Genomic DNA, 23,958 nt, shown 5'->3' with positions numbered 1-23,958 from the left:
TGTCCCTTGCTAAAGCTCGGAACAAAATAAAATTTAAAAAGGCTTGAACCTTCTTGATAAAGAGAAAATTTCTGTCCAAAAACTTGTATAACAGTGCGAACCAAAATAACAGTGTTTTAAATAGCGCAAGTAACACACCTGTGGTATCGGTCAAGAGAGTCCTCCTAGTTCAGTCCAGGCAGAGGTCGCCTGGCCGCTTCTAGGATAGGAACACGGGAAGCAAGGAGGAGAAGAGCCGCCTGGTCTAGCTCGAGCAGGAGGAGCTCGAGGACGCGCAGGACGAGCCACGGGAGAAAGAGAGAGAGAGAGAGAGAGAGTACGAGGATCCAGGGGAACCAGGATCCAGAAGATAATACGATAGTAACACAGGAAGGCCTTAGGATCTTCTTCTTGGCATATATCTGGAACAAGAACACCGCTAGAGATAAGACATAAAAGAGATGAAAGAACATGGACAAGACAAAGATCACAATAGTATAAAGACTAGCGGTGCCATCCTGGAGGTGAAGAGAGAGGAGGATAAAAGAACAGCGACGATGAGAACCTAGATATAGGATCTCTGAGTGGGGTGGCGTAGTTAATTTTAATATTGATAATTATTTCTTCGTATTTTCGTGTGAACTTATTATGTTTCTTATAGCAAAGGGACAATAAACGTAATTTCACGTAAGAAATCATTTTAACAGATTGGTATCTTTGATTTACCGGGGCAATTTTCAAACTTTTATATTTAAGTAACAAAGAGGAAGATCTCACTTTTCTATTTAAAAGTGTTAAATTCTTTTAATTTTAATTGGTCCTGCAGCATAAAGCCGCAAGTCACTTTTCATAAATATATGTATTTGTAAAAATAATATTTAGGTAAAAAATATGGATTCATCCAAGTGTTTTTAAGGTTTTAGGGGTACCGTAGTAAATCGGACATACGACTCTATAAATGGAGGGTCACTTGAAATTATGTCTTAATTCTATAAAATATAATATTATTTTATTATTTAAATTTTCTTCTTTGTTCAGGCGTGAGTTGCCTGATTACTATCAGACTATCTCGGATCCTATTTCCTTGAACCAGATAAAGAAGAAACTCAAATTGGGGGAGTACATCACCGTCACCGACCTGGCCAAGGACATGGACAAAATGTTTGAGAACTGCAAGACATATAACCGTCCCGACTCGAAGCTGTACAAGGACGGGGCCAAACTGCAGAAGGTGATGAGGAGCAAGATGGAAGAGCTGGAGGAGGATATAGAGGCTATTCCCATCCTGGAGGAGGTCAAAAAATCCCCCAAAGACCCGAAGGAGCAGATGCGGAAACGGCTTAAGGTTCTCTACAACAGTATCCTCACCTGGACCAACACGGACAACATACAACCAATCGGAGTCTTCATGGAGAAACCGGACCGGAAAACTTACCCTGACTACTTCGATATCATATCGGAGCCCATTGACATGAAAACGATCAACGACAAGATTATGACAAACAGCTACAGGTCGGAGGAGGAAATGTTGTCCGACTGTAAACTCATGTTTTCCAACTGTAGGTTGTACAATGAGGAAGGAAGCTCTATCTACGAGGACGCCAACATCCTGGAGAGAGTTCTCATGAACAAAGCGAAGGACATGGGGATTATCACCACCATTGATAAGATGAAGAAGAGGAAGGGTGGATTGGCGCAGAAGATTAAAACCTTGTTTGATACCTTGAAAGATTACAGGGATGCCAAGGGGAGGCAGTTGTCCCTCATCTTCTTAAAGCTCCCTAGTAAGCACGAGTACCCTGACTATTATGATATCATCAAGCGCCCCCTGGACATGGAGAAGATCTCCGCTAAGATTCGCGCGAACAGTTATGATACTCTTGAGGACGCTGTCGCCGACTTTACCCTGGTCTTCGACAACGCTTGTAAGTATAACGAGCCTGATTCTCAGATTTACAAGGACGCGCAGTCGCTTCAAAGATTAGGGCATCAGACTGTCCGTCATTTGACTGAAGATGACGGGACTCCGGACGCCAGGGCGGCAGTTCAGGACATTCTTGGCAACATCTACCACACTATTTTCACCGCACAGGACGGTGAAGAGCGTTGTTTTGCTGATAGTTTTGCTGAGTTGCCGGAGCATGATGAAATCGGCGGGAAGAAGGTTCGAGCTCTGAGTTTAGAAATTATCAAACGGCGGGTTGATCGGGGTCTCTACCGCCGACTAGACATGCTCCAGCGTGACGTATTCTTGGTCCTTGCCAGGGCCAGGAAACTGTCAAGGACAGACAGCCAGGTCTTTGAGGACTCGGTTGAGCTTCAAAGCATATTTATCAAGGCTAGAGATCAGTATGGAGAGAAGGGGGCTAGGTTAGTCTCTAAAGCTTACACCTACACACTTGAAACACTTCAGGAAGAAATCGCGGCTTTCAAGTCATCACGTGGTAACGAAACTCCGGCCGAGGATGAAAATAATGATAAATTAAATGAGACCGGAGCTGAGGATTGGAATGGAGAAACTGGGATGGTGGATAACACCAAGACCCAGTTCCATGTTGGAGAATTCGTCTACGTTATGCCGGAGGAGAATGCAATGGAGCCTCACATTTACCATGTTGAGAGATTGTTTGAAAAGAACGGATCAAAGACAATTTGGGCGAGACAGTTCTTTAGACAGAGGGAGACATTCCACGTACCAACCCGCACCTTCTTCGAGAAGGAGGTCATGCAAGGAGACATTCACAACTCTATTCCCATCTCCAACGTGATCGGGAAGTGCTTCGTCATGGCGTTCAAGGACTACATCAAGTACAGACCGGAGGGGTTTGAGGAGAAGGATATATTTGTCTGTGAATGGAGATATACAAGTAAAATCAGAAACTGGAAGAAGATTAAGCCGAGCAGCTTCTGGGACACCCCCTCACACATCACCATTGTGCCTAGGGACAAGGTCTTGGAGCCCAAAAAGATTGCCTCTGTCTTCAAGGACAGGATAGAGAAGCACAAGGAGGAGGTGGAAGAGATTGAAGCTCTGGAAAAGGCAAGAGTCCAATTAGTAATTTTTTACACATCACATTTTTAACTTTTAAGTATAATTTTGGCTAACCAACAAATCTGCTCGTATTTTTTGTTGTTTCTATTTAGCTTAAAGGTTGAACAAAATAAAACAAAACTAAATTGGAAAAGAAGAGTTTGCTAAGCATGAATTTTTAATGAATGTTTTTAACAAGGTTGTTAATATTTGACCCTTGGAAATAGGTTGTGGAGGAGGACGTGCCCAAGAACATCGTGTGGGAGGAGGGAGCCGACGACAGCTTGACATACTGGGAGCAGTTCACCATCCCCGGGCCCATCTCCGTCCGACGAGGGGACCACGTTCTCGTCCGCGGCGAGGGGAACAGGAACATGGTGGCCCAGATTGATACCATGTGGACCGGGGCAGATGCTATGACGTATTTTAATGGTCCTTGGTTCGTTGTTCCGGCGGAACTTCCGCCCCAACCTGACCGTAAGTACTACAAGGCGGAGGCTTTTCTATCCACTATTAGTGATAGTAATCCTCTCCTCTCTGTAGTTGGACGCTGTGTTGTACTAGTAAGTATATATTTATTTATCCAACTTTCACCAGGGCCGGGAAAACTTGCAGGAGTGTATTGAATGTATTGAATGTATAATTTTAAGAATTTATTACATGCGCCGGGGGGGGGGGGGACTTTATGAATTATTGGGAAGAAATGAAAAATTGGACATCACCCCTGAAAAACATTTGAATGTAGAGTGGCCATTTGTATCAGTTTTTAAAATTATTGAAAGACTAAAACTACCTCTTAAACAATTTGGAAAAGGTTCTTTCTTTTATAATCATTCAAGTATTTAAAATTTCAAATTATCGTAGGGTGGTACCCAGAAATATGATTTTTATTTCCTATCAATAATGTCACTTCTCATTTTTTAAGTACAAGTATCTTAATCTTTAGCAGAATTCACAATCATTAAATACACGAAGATAAAAACCTGTAAATTATTTTCTGTCTATCATAGTAACTGATGTATTTTTGGAAATCATGCAATTTGTCTTTTTTAGGATTACAAAGATTACTGTAATTACCGACCCACACAGTACAACGAGGAAGATGTTTACGTCTGTGAAAACCTGTTCGACGAGGCCAAGCGTCAAATTCGTCCACTGCCGACGGGACTCAAGAAGTACCGGCTCTCGAACAAAGTTTTTGTAGACGAAATCTACAATTTCCGCACTCCCCTCCACCCCGAGAAGGAGTTTTTAACACCTGTTGTTGTACCACGTGTCACTGCGCCCAGTCCAACCTTTGATATGAACGAGGATAGTATGGACGCACCGCCGTCTATAGGTTCCGTTGAAGCATCACCGATCACCAAGGTGATACCAGTGAAGAAACCGGACCGAAAGAAGCTGGTCACGGCGTACATTCTGTTTTCGGCGGACGTTCGGCGGATAACAATGGAGGAAAATCCAGGAGTTAAATTTGGCGAGATTTCTAGGATTGTTGCGGAGCGCTGGCGAGCGATGCCTGAGACAGACAAAGTGGTAAGAACTAGTTATTAAGATAACATATTTAACATATTTTGAAAAGTTGAAAAAATCAAAATTTAGACATGAAAGGCACTTATAGGTTACAACAGTACAAAGCTTATTAAACATTTATAGCAGGATTATTTTTTTGATGTACAATGTACATATATCTACTATGAATAAGTTCAATATCTTTCTGATGTACAATGTAGTTTCACATGATCTACTAGATGTGAAATATAGTTGTACATGATCTACTAGATGTACAATATAGCTGTACATGATCTACTAGATGTACAATGATGCATAATATATAAAAGTCCACTAGTTGTACAGTATATTCCTACAGTACAACAGTACACTATTTATGTACTAGATGTACGCAGAAAGAGCAAAGAAGTATAATGAAGAGAAGGAGAAGGAGGAGATAAGAAAGGAAGAGGAGAGGAAAAGACAAGCAGAGTTGGCAGCGAGGTAATCACAAAGAAAATCTATATTTTAAGGGACTAGAGACGTCATTTCTAGCGACCCTCCTATCATAGAGGTGGATGTCCTGTTTACAACGTTAACCTTGAAATATACCCTTTTAATATACCCTTTGAATATACCCTTTAAATATACCCTTTAAATATACCCTTGAAATATACCCTTTAAATATACCCTTGAAATATACCCTTGAAATATACCCTTTAAATCAAGGATAAATCAATACTTTTTAATCATGAAAATAACAATATCTTCCTCATTGTTACTCATATAGATCAAATCAAATATAATTTATCTTAAAATTATAACATAATTTGTGAAATATATTTAAACAGAAGGCCTAAGAGGCAATGTTGTGAATCGGACACATCACTTGTTTAAATGAAGGTTCGGTTCACTTAATTACGTGTTCATTTTAAACATTTTATTACATCTGATGAAATGTTAGATTTGAAATTCGGTGATGGTGATGGACCAAACCTCTGTAGAGAAAAAAAATTAGAAGTTAGTTCCACATTTATTGAAAATATATTTCGGTCTGGGTTCACCATCGTCAGTTCTAACGATATAATAACCATCAAAATCTAAAAAAAAAATTGTTAAAAACCACAGGAAAATAAACAAAACAAAAAAGATTATTCTAAAAAAAATTTTGGGACTGTCAAATAGACTTAAGGGAAGCGAACTTAGATTCTGAGATGGAAAAAGATAATTTGCAAATTTTCACTTTGAAAAAATGTTTTAAGACAATTATTAGTCCTTGAAATTAGGGGCGTAAATATGGGTTCTGTAAGGGGATGGGACATTTTTTTATATGGCGCGCTTTTTTTTACCCCCTGGCATTTACAAACTCCATCAAATAAAGGCTTCATTTCCTACCTTTCAGCTATTACCTTGTTTTATATCCTTCATTATATCATTCATTTTACATTAACTACAAAGATCTGTAAAAAAACTAAATTTATTTGAAGTAACCAAAAAAATAGTTTTGCTCAGAGGAAAAAGATGTTGCTTTTTTAAATCTCTAGAAAAGCTACTCTGCAAAACTTCGAAAAAGTATTGTCTTTGTTTATATTCTAATTTCAAGTTCTAAAATTTTCTTGTCGTCAATGTAGTATGTTAAGATCTTAAATAAATCTAATATGGAAATGACATTATTTAGAAGTAAAAATGTATTCTTCATTGCCCATACCCTTGTTTCTATTTAAAAAACATCAAATTATAATGACATTGACTATTACTTTAGAATTTAGAATCATTTAGAATATGTTATCTGAAATGTCTGAAGTATCTGCATTAAAATTATTTTCGTGCAAATTTTAAAGATATTCAATTTTAAATCAACCTTTTTATAAAACAAATTCTATGGGGGGTATTCTAGGGGGGGGGGGTTACCCCCAGGATTCTAGGAAGGGGGGTAAATAACCCCAATAACCCCCCTATTTCCGCCACTGAGGGGGCAAGGCAACTGTAACTTGTAGGGGCAGTAATTGGAGTAAACCCTGCTATTTAGGGCCTGAATAGTCCAGGGTTAATTACCTTCAAGATTTCAGGGGTAGGGTAATTACCTCCAGGATTCTGGGGGGGNCCAATAACCCACCTTATTTATGTTACTGCTTGAGATTTTTTGTTACAAAGATTAAAAACAAACTGTTAAGACTTAATATTTTCTAAATTATTTTCTAGGAATCCCCAACCTGCCAGTCCTGGACCAAATACTCCTGCAGGTAAATATTTCTTCTTCTTAATGTGATTTCATTTTAACTGTTTTCCCATTCTTAACCTTTCCTTTTCCTCTATTTTCTTCCCTTTCTTTCCCATATTTCCCACATTTTTTCCCTTATGAATAGTGTTGGTTTGAATAAAAAATTTAGATTTTTTTTTTGCATATATTTTCTGGCCGAGTCAAAATTTGGTTATTATTAAGAAACAGAATAACAATTTTGAAAAATTTTGATCCTGAAAGAAAATATTGGCAAAAACAGCTGTCAGAAACCGAACCAACTTGGTGCTTTTTTTTTCCTTATTCCGTACTTTAAACAAAATTTTACTATATCTGAATATTTTTCATCAATCCTATAATTTTCTAAAAAGAATAAATTTGTAAATTAATGAATGATTCTAGGCGGAAGGTCTCGATCTGATAGCGGTAGTAAAGGGGACCCACTGTTCCACGTTGTACCGCCTAAACCCCAGCGTCTGCTGCACAGTGAAGCGTACATAAAGTACATAGAAGGATTATCAAGAGAAAACAAGACAATGTGTAATTGGGACAAACAGCTTACTGCTACAAATGAGGTAATTTCAAAATATTTGTATATTCATACGTCATACTTCTTAAAAAGAAAGAATGGGTAAGAAATGAAGGAGGGAGGGGGGGGGGTGGTAATACCGTGAAATTTCTTGTTTTTTTCATTAACTCAAATTATGAAATTTTTGTTAAGATTATACGCGTACCAGACGAGACTAAGCTACCAGCTAGCTGGCTATCAGGTTAGTTTAACACAAGTTTTTATTTACTTTTACTGTGACCAGTTTTGAAACTAGTTTTATTGTAAACAAACAGAATTTAGTAAACAAACAGAATCTAGTAAACAAACAGAATTTTGTAAAAAAAAAAAAAAATTTTGTAAACAAACAGAATTTAGTAAACAAACAGAATTTAGTAAACAGACAGAACTTTTTAAACAAACAGAATTTAGTAAACAGACAGAATTTTGTAAACAAGCAGAATTCAGTAAACAAACAGAATTTAGTAAACAAACAGAATTTAGTAAACAAACAGAATTTAGTAAACAAACAGAATTTAGTAAACAAACAGAATTTTGTAAACAAACAGAATTTTGTAAACAAACAGAATTTAGAAAACAGGCGGAAGTTAGCAAACATGCGGAACTTAGTAAACAAACAGAATTTAGTAAACAAACAGAATTTAGTAAATAATAGCTGCGCTTTCAGTCCGTGTCTGTCTGTCATGCTTAAAAATACCGTCCACGGAGTCATGTTTACAATTTTTTTTTGTTTACAATACAAGTTGTTCGGGGGTGTCTGTTTTTAGACTTTCAAGAGGTTTTACAATAATCTGATATGTAAATCATATTTCAAAACTGCTATGCTACGTAAATTTGCTCTTTATACATTATGCAACATTTGTACTCTGACCAAAGAAAAATACCAAAACGAATTTTTTTAAAACAATTTTGTTTTTCGTTTGGAAAAATCGTTTTGGTTAATATCTTTGTTCAGAGAAAAAAAATCGCATAATGTGATATAACAAAGGTATCGAAAACACAATTTTGGAATGTGAGATATAACTAACATTGTGAGCTCATAAAACGTGAAAACCCCCTAAATCTCACATTGTGGAGCACTTAAAACGTTAAAAACCCCTAAATCTCACATTGTGGAGCACTTAAAACGTGAAAACCCCATAAAAACCTCAAATTGGACCTCGAGCTGGTGCCCATCAGACCTTATAGAGTAGAATTGAAGGGGAGGATAAGAAAAGCTCAGAAACAGTTTATTTTTAATCAAGAACAATCAAGATTGTAAAATGTAAACACCATTCTGATTCCTGACCATGGAAGTAGGTCCCGGGCCCTAGCTATTATTGTTTACTAAATATTGTTTGTTTAAAATAAAACTTTAAAGTTCCAGAGTTGTCCTTATTTAAGCAAAAAGATTTGCTGAACATTTATTGACTGCTGGTTTGGAAATGGTCATTGGCTCAGTTTGAGATGCACTTGATATTTTAGGAACAGGAGAAAACACTACCTCTACAGAAGCTCTTTGGGCGCTTAGAGACTTTATGATGCATGAGGCTTTAGGGGTCGTCAAGATTATGTAATTAATTAATCGTGTAATTATGTAATTATATTTAGACTGCAATACTATGGAGGCATACACATGTTAATGTAACTTTCTTGGTCATGTGACTTTGTAATCATTGGACGTAACATTTTTAGGTTATTACTATATTTTTTAATCATTGGACTTTGAAAAAGTAACAGAAATCATAGAAAAATACTGATACAATTCACTTTGCTAGTACTACGGTTTAGTTGCTAAGCCTTATTCCTGTTGTTGAGCTGGGTTGCTAAATTGACAGTTAACGTATGCTTGTATTTATGAATATATTCTAAACTATATACCTTTTTCTCTGGTGTTCAATGCACGTAACCTATTTGTCTTTAAGTTTAAATACAATTTTTGACTTATTATTTTAAGGAATTAAACCATACTTTTTTATTTCATGACCAGTTTCAGTCAGTTTTGAATAATTCAGCTTGTAGTTAAATTAATAGTTAAAGTTTAAATCAATAAAAATCAAAATTCTAACACAGTTTGTTTTTTGCACAATTGCAAGAATATTAGTTTTCTGAACTTCAATATTTCTGTTAATTTCCAGATCAGCATGTCTGGAGTAGGAATTGAGAATGTGCCCCCAGTCCATTTTGAATCGAGCGATTTCAAGAAATCCACGAATTCGGGAAAAAATGCGGGAACTTTAGGGTCAGCTGGCAGGAAATCTCTGCAAACACTTCAGCCATCGGGAAAAAATCGCACACTTCTTGTAAGTTCGCTTCTCGCGTTAGGCATAACTATTTGATTTTTGCAAATTGGCAGCATCACATATTTTTTTTCAGTCTCCGTTTGTATCTATATTTTTATTAGATAGGAAGTTTATGGTAAATGTTATTTTGGGTATTAAATTGTTAAACATTGTAAACAATTCATAGCATAACCGTTGGCGTTATCCTTTCATGCTTATGAAAGACAAGTTCATAAATATTTTGGATTTTATTAAAAAATGAGATGCATTTTTTTTTTGAGGAAGTCAAAAAATTGCTTAGGAAAGCAATTAACGTAATTATTTTAAGACAATTTTTATCATCGTTTTTATCTTAGTTTAGTGAATTATAAGGTGAAGAATCTTTGAAAGCATTTAATTGAAAAAGAACCAGAAACCTTTTTAGTTTTTAGTTAAAAAATTAGTTCAAATGATAAAGTGATATTAAGGTTGGAGCTGATGGGAAACTTCGTCTCGGTTCTTCTGGCGGGAAGAAGAATGAAATGCAGATCTATAGAGATCCGTCCCCAAAGACCTCAACGCCCGAGAGGAAGGATAAGTTTGTTCAAGCATCCACAGCGGTCAACTCAACTTATACACAGGTATCCAATTATGGGATGAATAATTAAAATACTTTTTTTCATGTATTACTTACGTCATATTTAATGGTAAAATGGATGGGAGCTCAAGCCTGATTTCCAAGGATTGACGGTTAACTGCAATTATTATTATTATTATTATTATTATTTTCACAGAACTTTAGTTTTTTGGAAATGTACAATTTTTTACTACTTTTTCTTCCAACATTTGTTTTGCTAATTGATTTTCCACAAAAAGATCTGTTTCCCAGAAATAATTAAGAATGTTCACGAGCAAATGTATATCAGAAGTAATTTTTACCCTCCTGCGGCCCCCCCCCCCCTCAATAGAAGTATTTTTCCCCACAACCTGTATTTTATTTTTACATATGAGGAAAAATAAGTTAATTTTGTTTAAAGTATTGTCAAACAAAGGAGAAACTTTTTAATTTCTTTTTAAAAAATTACGTACCCTTGTCATATGTACAGTGTACACACTGAAATGTACAGGTGGAGGAGAAAGATACTGCCCAGAGTAGAGCTGAGCTAGAAATGTACGGAACAGAAGATGAATTATCAGCAGACTACTGGAGAGATCTAGCGGAGAAAAGGTGAACCAATCACATACATAGAATTCGTTTCTTGTCAGTTTCCTTATATTTTGACAATTCATCTTTTTAAATGATTTAATTTGTTTTATCTCCTTTTTCACTAACTATGTATCCGTCTTCATGAACTTTATTTTTAACATACAAAATTAATAATTTTTAGGCGGAAAAATAAATTTTGAGTAAAATATATCTCAAAGGATAAAAATTTCATGTTAACTTTTTTTATCCTAGAGTATGAATTCTTGAAAAACATGTCAAACTATCTATAGTGAGAACCAGAAAACCATGGAATAGGAAGACGACTTTTAGGCTCAAACTATGATTCTAAATAGTCCAATGAACATAAAATACATCGATTTTGCAGTGTAAAGAAACTCATTCTACTCAATAATCAAATAAGTTATCAGTGAAACTATTTTCTTTGTAAAAACATCAAATACAAATAAAATAAGTCGTCTCCCTATTCCACAGTTTTCGGGTTCTCACTGTATCTTTATATTTCTATGATAATTATTTATCTATCATTATCTATCCCTATCTTTCGATCTATCTATCTGTAGGAGGGAGTCCCTTGAGATATCTATCTACATAATATTTATCTATCTATCTATATCTATAGGAGGGAGTCCCTTGAGACTAGTTTAAACCAGAAAAAACGAACTCTACACATCCATATAGTTATCTATCTATCTTTGAAATATCTGTCCAGCTATCGTCATCTATCTATCTATATGAAAGTTATCCATCTATCTATCTATCTATTTATCAATGTATCTATAGGACTGGGAGGAAGGCACACTGCTGTAAATGGACCATCAGGTTTCAAGTCAGAATACCTAATTTGTTTCTAAATGGAATATATTAATATGCAGTCTAATATGCAGTTATAACCTCAATTTTCGGAAATTTTGACCAAATCCATTTTTAAAGATTGTAGAAACCTAAATTTCATTTCAAAGTAATCTGCTTCTTCTGGGTTTTTTTTACCATAATTTTAAACAGAAAATAGCAGGGTCTCCAAATTTTGTAATTTTTCTTAACCATATTAGCCATATTATAGAAAAAATCAAACCCCCTAAGTCAACTGCCTGACTGTCAAGATACGGTCTGAAAAAGTCATATTGGTTTGATTATTACTGATTTTACTTAAAAAAGATAGAATTAGGCAATCAAAAAGTTCACTTAATGCTTTTATTTTTTGCTAAATCATGTCTTATGTCTGTTAAGGAGACTACATACTAATTATTCCAAAGAAAAAATTTAGGTGTTCTGACTTGAAACCGGATGGTTCATTTTAAGTAGTGTGGACTGTGGAGGCCCTGGAGACTAGTTTAACTGAAAAAAGGAACTCTACACATCCTTATAGTTATCTATCTATCTTAATAACATCTATTCAGCTATCATCATCTATCTATCTATATGATATTTATCCATCTATTTATCTATCCAACTATCTATCTATGCATCTATAGGAGGGAGGCCTTGGAGACTAGTTTAACTGAAAAAAGGAACTCTACACATCCTTATAGTTATCTATCTATCTTAATAACATCTATTCAGCTATCATCATCTATCTATCTATATGATATTTATCCAGCTATTTATCTATCCAACTATCTATCTATGCATCTATAGGAGGGAGGCCCTGGAGACTAGTTTAACTGAAAATGAGGAACTCCATACGTCCTTATCCTTCCTAGAGGAAGAAAATCAGAAACTTAAAGATGAAACAGAAGCCCTCAGGTTAGCCAATTTTTCTCTCTCGTTTTCAAGAAATAAATTCTGATTATTTTCGTTTACAAACTATTTGGCCTTACTCCAGTCTGGATTTAATAAGGTTTCTTCAAGATTGGATATTGTTGAGAGTATGACAGAAGTCTGATTTTATTTCCTCAACCCTTAAAAATTCACTGAAAAATTGTTCAATCATGTTTTCATATTATCTATTAATAACCCATGATAAGTACAGGGTTACCCACAAAGAATGAATCTTTAGAGATGACTGTGAGAATGTTTTACAGTCCTTTATCTTCTATTTTTGTTACCCTGTTGAAAACTTGTTTTTTTTCTTTGCTAATTCATTAATTATTCAATAAAAAAAAGAAAAAATAGTAGAAATAAGAAAAAAATATTTGAAAACTGTTTTTGTTTTAACCAAGAACTTTATCAACAGGAGTTTGGCAGAAAGAGGCCAAGAGTTAGCTATGATTCTTAACAGTGCTCTTGGAGACACAGAGGACGGAGATAGCACACAAGAAGATGTTTATACCACACAAGAAGATGCAGATACCACACAAGAAGATGGAGTTACCACACAAGAAGATGTGGAAGAAAAGTCGAAGTAGTTTTTTCTATGAATGTTAGTAAATTCGAAAATTCTTGAGCTATCAAATTCAATCAGTAATATAATTCTTAGACAGCTTCATTAATGTTTTATGTTCATGTTCATGCAGATTGGAAGTTTCAATTCTTATTTCAATTTATTTTATTTTCATGTTTTCCATTCTTCTAATGTTAATTTTTCTACTCCCGAGTTCTCCCCTTATTTATTTACTATTTTTCCTGCATACAACATTAGCGCATTTTTTATATTTGTATTTTTGATTCGACGAAGAAAGCAAACTTTCCAGATTCCTGGGACCCTGATCTCAATATAATACAACTTATTTTAATAAATTGTCCAATGTGATTAGATTCCTGGGACCCTGATCTCACTATAATACAACTTATTTTAATAAATTGTCCAATGTGATTGATTCCTGGGACCCTGATCTCACTATAATACAACTTATTTTAATAAATTGTCCAATGTGATTGATTCCTGGGACCCTGATCTCAATATAATTCAACTTATTTTAATAAATTGACCCATGTGATAAAAATCTATTTTATGTGAGACCATGTTTTTAAAATGTTTTTTTTTTTAAACTTTTATCGAGACGCGGTAAATGTGCAACTCTAACAGATTTGGCCTTCTGAAAGTTGTGTTACATACATTTAAAAAAATACTTGTGTGTACCCTATAATTTACTGAAAAAGCTATATTGTTGGAAAGGATTTAACGTTTTTTGTTCTTTCATGGTGGGAGGGCTCATGCAATTAATTCATGGTTTTAGGTAAAGAGTTACCCACAAAGGATGATATATCAGAAACGATTGTACGGAATTGGTTTAATCTGTTTCTCGTAGGCTAAAACTAGCATATTTCTGTGCTGAATCATTCAGTAAACCACCACAGTACTCGGTTGAATACAGAAACCAAAAATCAAGCTCCAAATCACCATATTTTTAGTCTTACAGTCTTTTCCTTTGTGGAATGTGGGTAACCCTATAGGTATCTTATATTTCCCTGAATTATAGTGCATAGTGAGAAACATATTGTTAAAATTACACTGAAAAACTAATCAACTACAGGATTTTCATGAATAATAGGCTTAAGAAAGTATTATATTTGTATTTTTTTACTTGTATAGGGGTTGCTTGTTCATTGTAAAGAAAATTAAGATAATTCCTCTGGTTCCTAGAGAAAACGAATCTTTTGAGTTTCCAACCTAACGTTATTTAACAAAGGCACTTTTTTAGAAGTTGGAAAAAAAACTAATGCAATTTGTATAGGTGGATATTTTTCAACCAGTCATGATGTATTTTTTACCCATCTGGAAGTAATAGAAAATTTGATAAATATTGAGTTTACAGGTGTTTCATGGCAAAGCACTGGCTCATTTATAACTTAATTTTTACAAAATTGTTTGTTAATTATAGTTTTTTTTTTTGATATTTTATATTTTGAATTTTGGTTTTTCTCAGATTATATATTCCATGTGAAGTATGAGACACGTAAAACCTAGGATGTTCATTTTAAGTACTTTTAAACTGAAGGTGTTATCAACTGTTTGAGAGGAAATTTCTCTGCCTGAGTCTTTTGATCCTAAACTTACTAGTTTCTTAATTAGAGCTAGGATGTATTAGTATTCACCCGTCTACAGGCCGATGATGAAAATTATTTCTAGGGCTGACTACGAAAGTAGATCTAAAATCAATTGTTAAGCTATTGAAGACACTTTCCAAAGGATGGTATGGTTTAAAATAATCTGAAATTATTATTTTCAGTTTTTGACAAATGAAATCCAAGAGGGGGGGGGGGTGTTAAGTGATATTTTATTTCTAGGCGCCCCTTTTGATGAAAATGGATCATTTTGGATCTTTAAGCTATTTAAGACACTTTTTTAAGGATTGTGTGGTTTAAAATAATCTAAAATAATTATTTTCTTTGTTTTTGACAAATGAAATCCAAGAGGGGGGTGTTCAGTGATATTGAATTTCTTGGCGCCCCTTTTGATAAAAATGGTTAATTTTGGATCTTTAAGCTATTGAAGACACTTCCTGAAGGATTGTATGGTTTAAAATATTTTAAAATTATTATTTTGTTACTTTTTGACAGATGAAATCCAGGAGGGGGTAGTGACATTTTTTTCTCTTGACGCCCCTGAAGAAGTATTTATTATTTATCAATTCAAATAACTATAAAATATTTTTATAATTTTACTTGCCTTTCTTTATTTAATTTTGCATTAATGGCACGGATTCCTCTTCAATTTCAGAAGTCTGATGTGGATCAAACGGCCCCCCTGACTGTTGGCTTTTTAGCCCCTGAACCATACAGGGCTTCTCCTGCAAGCTGAATTTGTCCTTGTTAGGCTTTTTTGTCATGGTCTAATATTCTGTCAGACCTAAAATCTTGAAAACAATAATGATACATCGGCAATAAAATATTTATATGTATAAATACCTGTTTTGGTCAAACACCCCCTCTTTCTACGCCCCTGATCGAGAAAATTTTTTTTTCTACCCCTGATGGATTAAAAGAATATAGGTGCAAAGTTATCTCTATTATACAAAAGTTATTACAAACTCCAGGAGATTAGTGAGGTCCTTTCGTATAAAGACTTAGATATGCTTCTTCTGGGTGTTTTTAACAATATTTTTTGAAATGTTAATGGCAGGGTCCCAAATTTTGTAACTTTTCACGAACAGTCAAAAGACATATACTTAAGTATAAAATCAAAGTCCAAAGTCAACTGCCTGACTGGCTAGATACGGCTTAAAAATATCTTTTTAGTGTCACTCCACTTCAAAAACCCTTTTATACTTACAGGCAGTACATAAACAGTCATACTTATGGCTTTGAATTTTTGCTAAACGTGTCTTAAGACTGTTACGGAAACAACTCACAAAATTTGGAGACCCTGATATTAACAGTTCAAAAAATATCGTAAAAAACAGAATCAGCTTAATCAAGTCTTGAAACTAAAGATACATTTGTTTTTAGAACAGAAAATGCACTTGATTTCTACAATATCTTAAAAATGGATTTACTCTAAATTCCCTGGATGGAATTTCCTGAAATTTGAGATTATAATTCAGTAGACAGCATATTAATATATTCCAAAGAAAAAGTTTAGGTGTTTTGACTTGAAACCTGATAGTCCATTTATGCAGCTGCAGTGTAAACTTTTAACTTGAGCCATAAAAGGCATACTTCCTATTCCAGAGTCTTCTGGTTATCCCTGTATTTCATTTATTCAATTATTTAACAATATCTGCCCTGTTTCATTTTGCAAATCTTAAACTAGTTTTTTACATCTATGTAATATATTACTAATTATTTTGATTCCAGATTGTTCATACAAAAATACCCAGTTAGGGGCCTGGTTATAAATGAAAATACCCAGTTAGGGGCCTGGTTATAAATGAAAATACCCAGTTAGGGGCCTGGTTATAAATGAAAATACCCAGTGAGGGGCCTGGTTATAAATGAAAATTTTCCCAGAGAAAAATGTAAACCTTTATTAATTTTGAAAAAAATGATTTATTGGAGAAGAATGAATCAAATAGCGACTTCGAAGCAACAGTGAAAAGTTGAAATTGTTACTAAAGAAGCCAGTATTTACAAGTTTTATAAATTTAACTCCTCATTTCAAAAGCTTCAGTGCAATCAATTGATTACAAATGATTGAGCTTAATCCTGCCATATTTAAAAGTTTCCGCATCCCTTATCTCTGGTAATTTCTCAAGCATGTTTCTGGATTTTCTCCCAAGTTTAACATGTTCCGTAAATTTGTGCTTAAAGCAGAAAAAATCACCGAAAACTGTAAAAATAAGAAATAATAATATTCTAAAAACTTTCAACTGGATTTTTGTCAAAAAAAACAGTTTCTTTTTTCTTATTAAAATTTGGATAGTTCAGATTAAATTATGAACTATCTGCAACCAGGAACCAAAATCTTTAATTAGCAAGAATTAGTTGAACTGTACGTAAATAAGTTTATCCTAATGTCCTCAACTTGAACTCACACGCACAGTAGAAGTGGATCAATTCATGTCTATATATTTCAACTATACTTCTCACTAAATATTCATCTAAGGCCGTGTTTAAAGAATTTAAACAGTGCCGCTGAACCGCAAAAAAACGGTTCCGTTTGAGTGCCGGCTCAAATCTCGAAACACTGAGTACAATTTCAAGTAGAACCAAGCATGTTTGAGTCGCGTCTCAAATTTGAGACGCGGCTGAAATTCCTAAATTCGGCCTCTGGTCCCAGGACTTTTTACTGTTTGCTAATAAATATTCTTACCCCATTTACTTGTTTTTCTGAACCCTCTTTTAATAATAAAATACTTTGTCTTTTGTCTTCTTTTACAGGCCGGGTGTCCCAATAAACAGGGAAGCAGGAGAAGAATCGTCTTCGTTAAAGGGACAGTAAAGGAAAAATGAAAGGGGGTATAGGCTGAAAGCTAATCACTTTAGCTCTTGATCGCGACCCATGAAAGTTATATCTGATGTTCCTGTCTCGAGAAATTGATATAAAACTGTGTCAAATATATACGAAAATTAATATATATACAATTTTGTATAAAAGTAGTAGGTTTAAACAGATCATATTCAGCAAATAAGCAACCAATCTGAAAACGATGATATCCCAGAGAAAGCTAATTGTAAATTAGGTTTACTTTTATATTTGTTATTTCTATTTTCAATAGATTTCATCCATAATATTATTTTTACGTCCGTATTACTTGACCAGAAATTCCACCAATGGCAGTGCAGTAAAGTGGTCACGTGATACAGGCGGAGACACGTGACCAGTATACTGCTCTGCCATTGGTGATTGTTCTGGTCACGTGATTTAAGTTTCAGATTTTCAAAATTTTACATATATGAATTTTCGTATTTTAACACAGTTTTATATCAATTTCTCGAGACAGGAACATCAGATAAAACTTTCATGGGTCGCGATCAAGAGCTAAAGTGATTAGCTTTCAGTCTATATTCCCTTTCATTTTTCCTTTACTGTCCCTTTAAGAATTAGCGTTGTACTACCTAATTCCAGTGGTACAAATAATGTTATGTCTTCTAATAATTCCCATGTCTATTGGGACACCCTGTATATAAATAACGAATTATAATGAATAAAAACACAAAAATAGTTGCTTTTATCTATATTAAACTTTCTAACATTTTTACAATTTTGCTTTTGGAGCTTTCTTCTGGAATTCAGAGAGCTTCATAGCCAACCCCATATTCCCTTGCACCTAGGAGCAGCAAATTAAATTATTCTCATGCACCTAGGAGCAGCATATCAAAATATTCAGAGAGCTTCATGGCCAACCCCATATTCCCTTGCACCTAGGAGCAGCAAATTAAATTATTCCCATGCACCTAGGAGCAGCATATCAAAATATTCAGAGAGCTTCATGGCTAACCCCATATTCCCTTGCACCTAGGGGATTATCAAATAAAATTATTCCCATGCACCTAGGGGCAGCATATTAATATATTCAGAGAGCTTCATGGCCAACCCCATATTCCCTTGCACCTAGGAGTAACAAATAAAATTATTCCCATGCACCTAGGAGCAGCAAATTAATATATTCAGAGAGCTTCATTGCCAACCCCATATTCCCTTGCACCTAGGAGCAGCAAATTTAATTATTCACATGCACCTAATAGCAGCATATTAATATATTCAGAGAGCTTCATGGCCGACCCCATATTCCCTTGCACCTAGGAGCAGCAAATTAAATTATTCTCATGCACCTAGGAGCAGCATATTAAAGGGGTGAAAAATTAAATCTCAAAAGTAATTTCAAAATTATGAAAATTGCAAAAATGTATTTTTATTCTATGGGTAACATACAGAAAACCCTTTAAACTGTGGAAAGTGAAGATGACATTTTAAGCCATATAAGTGATTTAGTCTTACCGGATAGCTTGCCCATCAACAAATTAACTTAAATGGGTCCACGTCTAGTGGGTCGTGTACACTACACAATTGCTGGGTTTATGTGTTCAGTCCCTTACCTTCAGTTTACCCTGGAAGAACGCCTTCTGAGAGTTGAGTTTTCCTGTCATCAAATCCAAAAGGTCAGAGTCCGTCATGATTAGGGTTACATCAGGTTTTTCTGATCAAATAAAATAAAATATAATAACTGATCTTTAAATAACATGTCAATCAATCGTTAACTTGATTTATGAATTTTAAATAAAAAACCATTTCGAGTTTAACCATCATCAAACCAATTAGCGACAGTGAAACCCTTAACCCTATTCCTGCTGGGGGGGGGGGTCAAGTTGACCCCCCCCTGTAGTTTTTTTTACATAACTCAAAAAGTATTGTGGGTCAAATTGACCCCCCCCCAAGCATATCCTGGTTTTCAAGTACCCCGCAGAGATAGGGTAACAAATACATCGAAAGAATTCATCAAATGTCGTATCCTTCACTTTTTGATAATGGAATGTTGCAGATATTTAGATTTTTAATTAAATGATTATATGGAACTCTTTAAAACTGTTCCCGCATATTTATGGCTATTTATCTATTTTTACAAATGCTGAAATTTACGTAATATAGTATAAAACTCATTGAAAAATTGTCAAGACGACATTTGATAAATTTTTCCGATGTATTCGTTATTAAGGGGTTCACTGTATGTGTCCTTAAAAAACTAGATTGGTAAAAATCTCAACTGCTGCTAGGTATAAGACGATTGGAAAATAGATTACAAAGAGAGAAAATGCTTTTGAGAATTATTAAGACGCCCTGTTATCTAGTTTTTGAAACACATTTATTCTAAGAGAAGATATCTAGAGGTTACATTGACGATGGATTTATTTATCGAGAAAATTATTTTGTTATCGGCCATTTTGTTATAATAAATGATCGAACAAACCGGTTCCATTGAAGACGACCGACCCGGATCCGTTTTTAGCGTCAACAATCCAGTATCCTTCAGTTCCACCTGGTCCTCCCTTCACCTTGAACCCGTAGATTCCCTTCACTTTACCCACCAGGGTTGCCCCATCAGCCTAGAACAGTTTACATGCAGGGCGTATCTATATATATAAAGTTGTAATCTCTGTTTGTCTGTCCGATCATAGCTCAGGAACCCCTTGACGATTTGCCTCAAATTTTGATTGGGGAACTCGGGAGAACTACGGTAATGAACTTAGCTTGGTTTTTACTAAGACCCTCTAAGTAAAGTGGGTCGATTAAATAGCGAAAATTTAGTTTCCCGTTAAAATCTTCCAAGTGCGGGTAAACGGCGGGAGTAACTATGAGTAATCTGGGCAGCGCTAGGTTAGAAAGCCAGTAGAATTAGAAACCCGGGGAAAATGTGGAATAAATGTCGTTTTCTTTCTTCTTATGATTAAACAATGTTGTTAGGAATTTATCACTTTTGTAATATATGTTTTCATTTTAAGAATATAAATTACACAATTCAAGAAAAGAAAAATCCTTCATGCATATTTTTAATTAGAGTCTTAACTTTTGTGAGTAACCATGTTTAAATATATCACTATACCTTCAGTGCTGAAGTAATCTCATCAAAGATGATTTTAGATTTGAATCCGTCTGGAGAAGTTGCCCTAAATACAGTGAGACCCTTAAAACTATGGGATAGAAAAACGATATTAAAGCGATCTTATATTTGATGCTGTTAGTATGACCATTTATTAAGTAAAATGTGCCTGTGTACACTACACAATTGTTTTCATGCGTGCTTCGATCTATTGAAAACCATATTATAGCTCTTATAGTCAAACATTCGAGTTTGCTCATGGTTTTGAGATTTTAAGTTGAGTGGGGTGACTTTAAAAAATGGACCAAGTGCTGGTAAACGGCGGAATTAACTATGAGTGCCCTGGGTTCCCAAGATAGTTCACACTATAAAGAACAAAAATTAACTTGCTACATCAACAGGACAATTTGGATATTTGAAATGGTTAAAAGTTCACAACGCTCACAACTTACAGTGAAACCCTTAATAACGAATTCATCGAAAGAATTCATCAAATGTCGTATTCTTCACTTTCTGATAATGGAATGTTGCAGATATTTAGTTTTTTAATTAAATGATTATATGGAACTCTTTAAAACTGTTCTCGCATATTCATGGTTATTTATTTATTTTCGCAAATACTAAAATTTACGTAAAATAGTATAAAACTCTTTGAAAAATTTTCAAGACGACGTTTGAGAAAGTCTCCCGATGTATTCGTTATTCCGGGTTTCACTGTAGAATAACAATAATTTAGTGTATCTCTTTCCATCTTAAAGTTAAAATAAAAAAGATATTGAACACTTAGATCTAGACTCAGAGCATCCTAATAAACGTGGGAATTGAGTGATAACTCGTCTTTCATTTACGCGGCATTATTTGTCACCCGAATTTCATTAGCATCACAATGAAAACATACATCACTTAAAAACTAATGGTCTCAGGATTCCAAAATGTGGTCTAATTTTTTGCAGAGATTTTGAGGTATTCGTAAAGAGAGTAGAATATATATTAGAGGGAAATTTACTAGAAAAAGTGTAAAACGTCCATTTTGTCCATTTTGTACTGTTTCCATACGGCAGGTGCAAATATGTGAAGTATACTTCACATATTTGCACAATATAACCTTTTGGGCCCTGGAATATCATTTTATAGAAAATCTAAAATTAATATTAAAAGAAAACCAAATTATGAAATAGGCTGGTTTCATAATTGACCAATGATCATTTCACATAGACTCTATGCCTTTCACATTACAAACAATGATTTTCTGTTATAACTATAAATCAAATGATGTTTTTTATTTACCTAATTAATTTTAAAAAGTTTATTTAACAGCTTTAAAAAATTCGAAATTAAAATGGAGTCTAGGGAACATACTGTATTAATGTACTCTACTGCATATAATTTGTGAACATTTACATGATTTGTACACTTTGAACTACCTTTCAGGCTGAAAGGGACTGACAAAATTCATACCAAGGTATTCTCTAAATTCCACTCAAATTTATATTCTATTCTCTTTGGGTATTCGTCTTCATTCAAATTAATAAAAATAAAAATTGTTCAAATGTTTTATATATTTCTCTATCAATTATAAAGATGCAAAGAATGAAAACCACATTTTGGATATCTCATAAAGTCTTTTCTCTGATACACTCTTAGGCATTTATTAATCATCGGAAAAAAGACGACTTTCAATTAAGTCGTTTCTAATTTTTTTGGGACACCTTGTACTTTTGTCACGCAAACAAAACAACAGCAAAATGGAAGTTACTATTGCTATAATTCGCACAGTTAACCCGATGAGATCGTTCCACACACGTCTATCGCAATTTTTCAAATTTATTTAAATAAAACATGTTTAATGAACTTGCCTAAGTAAGCTTGTCTAGTATTAAATAAATAAAACATCTTAAATGAACTTGCCTAGATAAGCTTGTCTAGTATTAAATAAATTGAAAAAAAAATTATGAACAGTAATAGATTGTCATAGGTATTCTTATAAATATTTTACATCCCTAATCTTTCGTTCACAATTTCGAACTAGATTTTAGTAATTTTTGAACATGCTTTTGTTTTAGCAAATAAAATGTTAGGGGGTCTTTTAGTTTGAACAGTTTCAATTCAAGGCGCTCCCATTCTCCATACAACTTTTCTTAAACTTAATAATTACAGTGAGAACCAGAAAAATGTGAAATAAGAAGACGACATTAAAACAATACTGAAGTGCATTTAATTTAATCATTAATAAAGTAAAATGGGTCTGTTCACACTGCACAATTGCTCTGCCGTTTGTTCATTGGACTATTTAAAGTCATCACTTGAGTCTAAAAGTTGACTTCCTATTCCAGTGTTTTCTGATTATCACTGTATGTTTAAAACATACTTCCTTATCTTAATTAATTATTTAAAGTACACGAACATGATTATTGAGAGAACTCATTTTTCTGCATAATAAAGAAGATTAAGAAATTATCAGTTTAAATGGACTGTCGGCGTATAATTTCAAGTAGCCTTCCCTTTATTTTAGAATTTACATGTTCAGAAAGGTCTTTATTTTTGTAGCAAGATGGAGGATATCGTCGATATTCTGTTTTGAATATACAAAGTTAAATTCGTTTCAATTCTGGTTTTATAGAGAAACCTGGATTGAAAAACTAGGATATCTCCAGACAAAGGTTTCAATGGTACCGTTGTTAATCAGCTATGTAGCTTTGAATAATGTATATAAAGCAGGAAAATTCACGACAAATTCTACACAACAGGGTGGCGCGAAGCATTTTGGAAGATTTGGTAATTCAAATTCAAATTGGAAATTTTCCGGGAATTCTTCTAATCCTAAGATAAAAAAGTAAAACAATTTTATTGGTTAAAATAGTTTAAAATTATTCAATTTGCTAAAAGAATGCTGCGTCAGAATATAGAGCCAAGATGATTACAAAGTTGTGTTTAAATTCCAAGGATTATTGCGACTCCCTGCGTCCTGCTAGGTCTCTAAAAAAATTTCTAACCCCTCACAATACATAAATGTTCCTTACATGGTGTGCACTGTCTTAGAACTGATATTATTATCTCTCAACAATTATTTATCTATATGAAAACAAGATTAAATCTTTATCTCTCGTGTAAAGAGCAGAAGTTAGAAATCATCTGTAGTTGTTGTAAATATCAATACAATGGAGATGACTATTTATTTCTACCAAGCTTTCAAACAGCAGAAACGCATAAACATGTAAACATAAACAGATTCTCTCTGTTTACTTATAAACTTGTAATTTGAAAAACGATCGGCAGGGATCAAATCATTGTTATAAAAAAGTCGTCTTCTTTGAATTGATATAAT

General features: G+C 34.2%; 3 protein-coding genes across 3 annotated transcripts in view; 2 read left to right on the top strand and 1 right to left on the bottom strand.

Moving 5' to 3' along the window:
• The window catches only part of LOC111706780 (protein polybromo-1), a 37,844-nt gene extending 28,607 nt beyond the window's left edge, over positions 1-9,237 (top strand). Inside the window, exons 13-20 of the mRNA XM_023479717.1 lie at positions 1,018-3,019; positions 3,238-3,573; positions 4,064-4,546; positions 4,908-5,005; positions 6,704-6,744; positions 7,143-7,315; positions 7,462-7,510; positions 8,773-9,237. Coding sequence (XP_023335485.1) covers positions 1,018-3,019; positions 3,238-3,573; positions 4,064-4,546; positions 4,908-5,005; positions 6,704-6,744; positions 7,143-7,315; positions 7,462-7,510; positions 8,773-8,864 — 3,274 coding nt within the window. The 3' untranslated portion in view covers positions 8,865-9,237. The remainder of the gene's footprint in view (positions 1-1,017; positions 3,020-3,237; positions 3,574-4,063; positions 4,547-4,907; positions 5,006-6,703; positions 6,745-7,142; positions 7,316-7,461; positions 7,511-8,772) is intronic.
• A 166-nt stretch (positions 9,238-9,403) lies between these two features.
• LOC111706781 (geminin) lies at positions 9,404-13,658 on the top strand. Its single transcript, XM_023479719.1, has 5 exons — positions 9,404-9,590; positions 10,037-10,189; positions 10,676-10,776; positions 12,412-12,519; positions 12,950-13,658. Exons 1-5 carry the CDS (start codon positions 9,432-9,434, stop codon positions 13,119-13,121), a joined length of 693 nt encoding a protein of 230 aa, XP_023335487.1. The 5' UTR covers positions 9,404-9,431; the 3' UTR covers positions 13,122-13,658.
• A 4,599-nt stretch (positions 13,659-18,257) lies between these two features.
• On the bottom strand, positions 18,258-23,672 carry LOC111706801 (non-specific lipid-transfer protein). Its single transcript, XM_023479743.1, has 5 exons — positions 23,654-23,672; positions 20,637-20,700; positions 20,004-20,139; positions 19,135-19,235; positions 18,258-18,365 (listed from the first exon to the last, which is right to left on the bottom strand). Coding segments are annotated over exons 1-5 (375 nt in total). The 5' UTR covers positions 23,656-23,672; the 3' UTR covers positions 18,258-18,293.
• Positions 23,673-23,958: the final 286 nt, after the last annotated feature.

This window comes from Eurytemora carolleeae, unplaced genomic scaffold (genome assembly GCF_000591075.1).
Source record: "Eurytemora carolleeae unplaced genomic scaffold, Eaff_2.0 scaffold163, whole genome shotgun sequence".
Lineage (NCBI taxonomy): Eukaryota > Metazoa > Arthropoda > Copepoda > Calanoida > Temoridae > Eurytemora > Eurytemora carolleeae.
This window is presented reverse-complemented; position numbering and strand designations above follow the sequence as displayed.

What these genes read in the sequence shown, in the direction of transcription:
- LOC111706781 (XM_023479719.1), top strand. Translation starts at nt 9,432, where the DNA reads ATGTCTGGAGTAGGAATTGAGAATGTGCCCCCAGTCCATTTTGAATCG. An exon ending in AGAGATCTAGCGGAGAAAAG is followed by an intron (nt 10,777 to 12,411) that starts GTGAACCAATCA and finishes ATGCATCTATAG; the next exon opens with GAGGGAGGCCCTGGAGACTA. An exon ending in GATGAAACAGAAGCCCTCAG is followed by an intron (nt 12,520 to 12,949) that starts GTTAGCCAATTT and finishes CTTTATCAACAG; the next exon opens with GAGTTTGGCAGAAAGAGGCC.
- LOC111706801 (XM_023479743.1), bottom strand. An exon ending in AGATTACTTCAGCACTGAAG is followed by an intron (nt 20,140 to 20,636) that starts GTATAGTGATAT and finishes AAACTGTTCTAG; the next exon opens with GCTGATGGGGCAACCCTGGT. An exon ending in TCTTCCAGGGTAAACTGAAG is followed by an intron (nt 18,366 to 19,134) that starts GTAAGGGACTGA and finishes TGCTGCTCCTAG; the next exon opens with GTGCAAGGGAATATGGGGTT.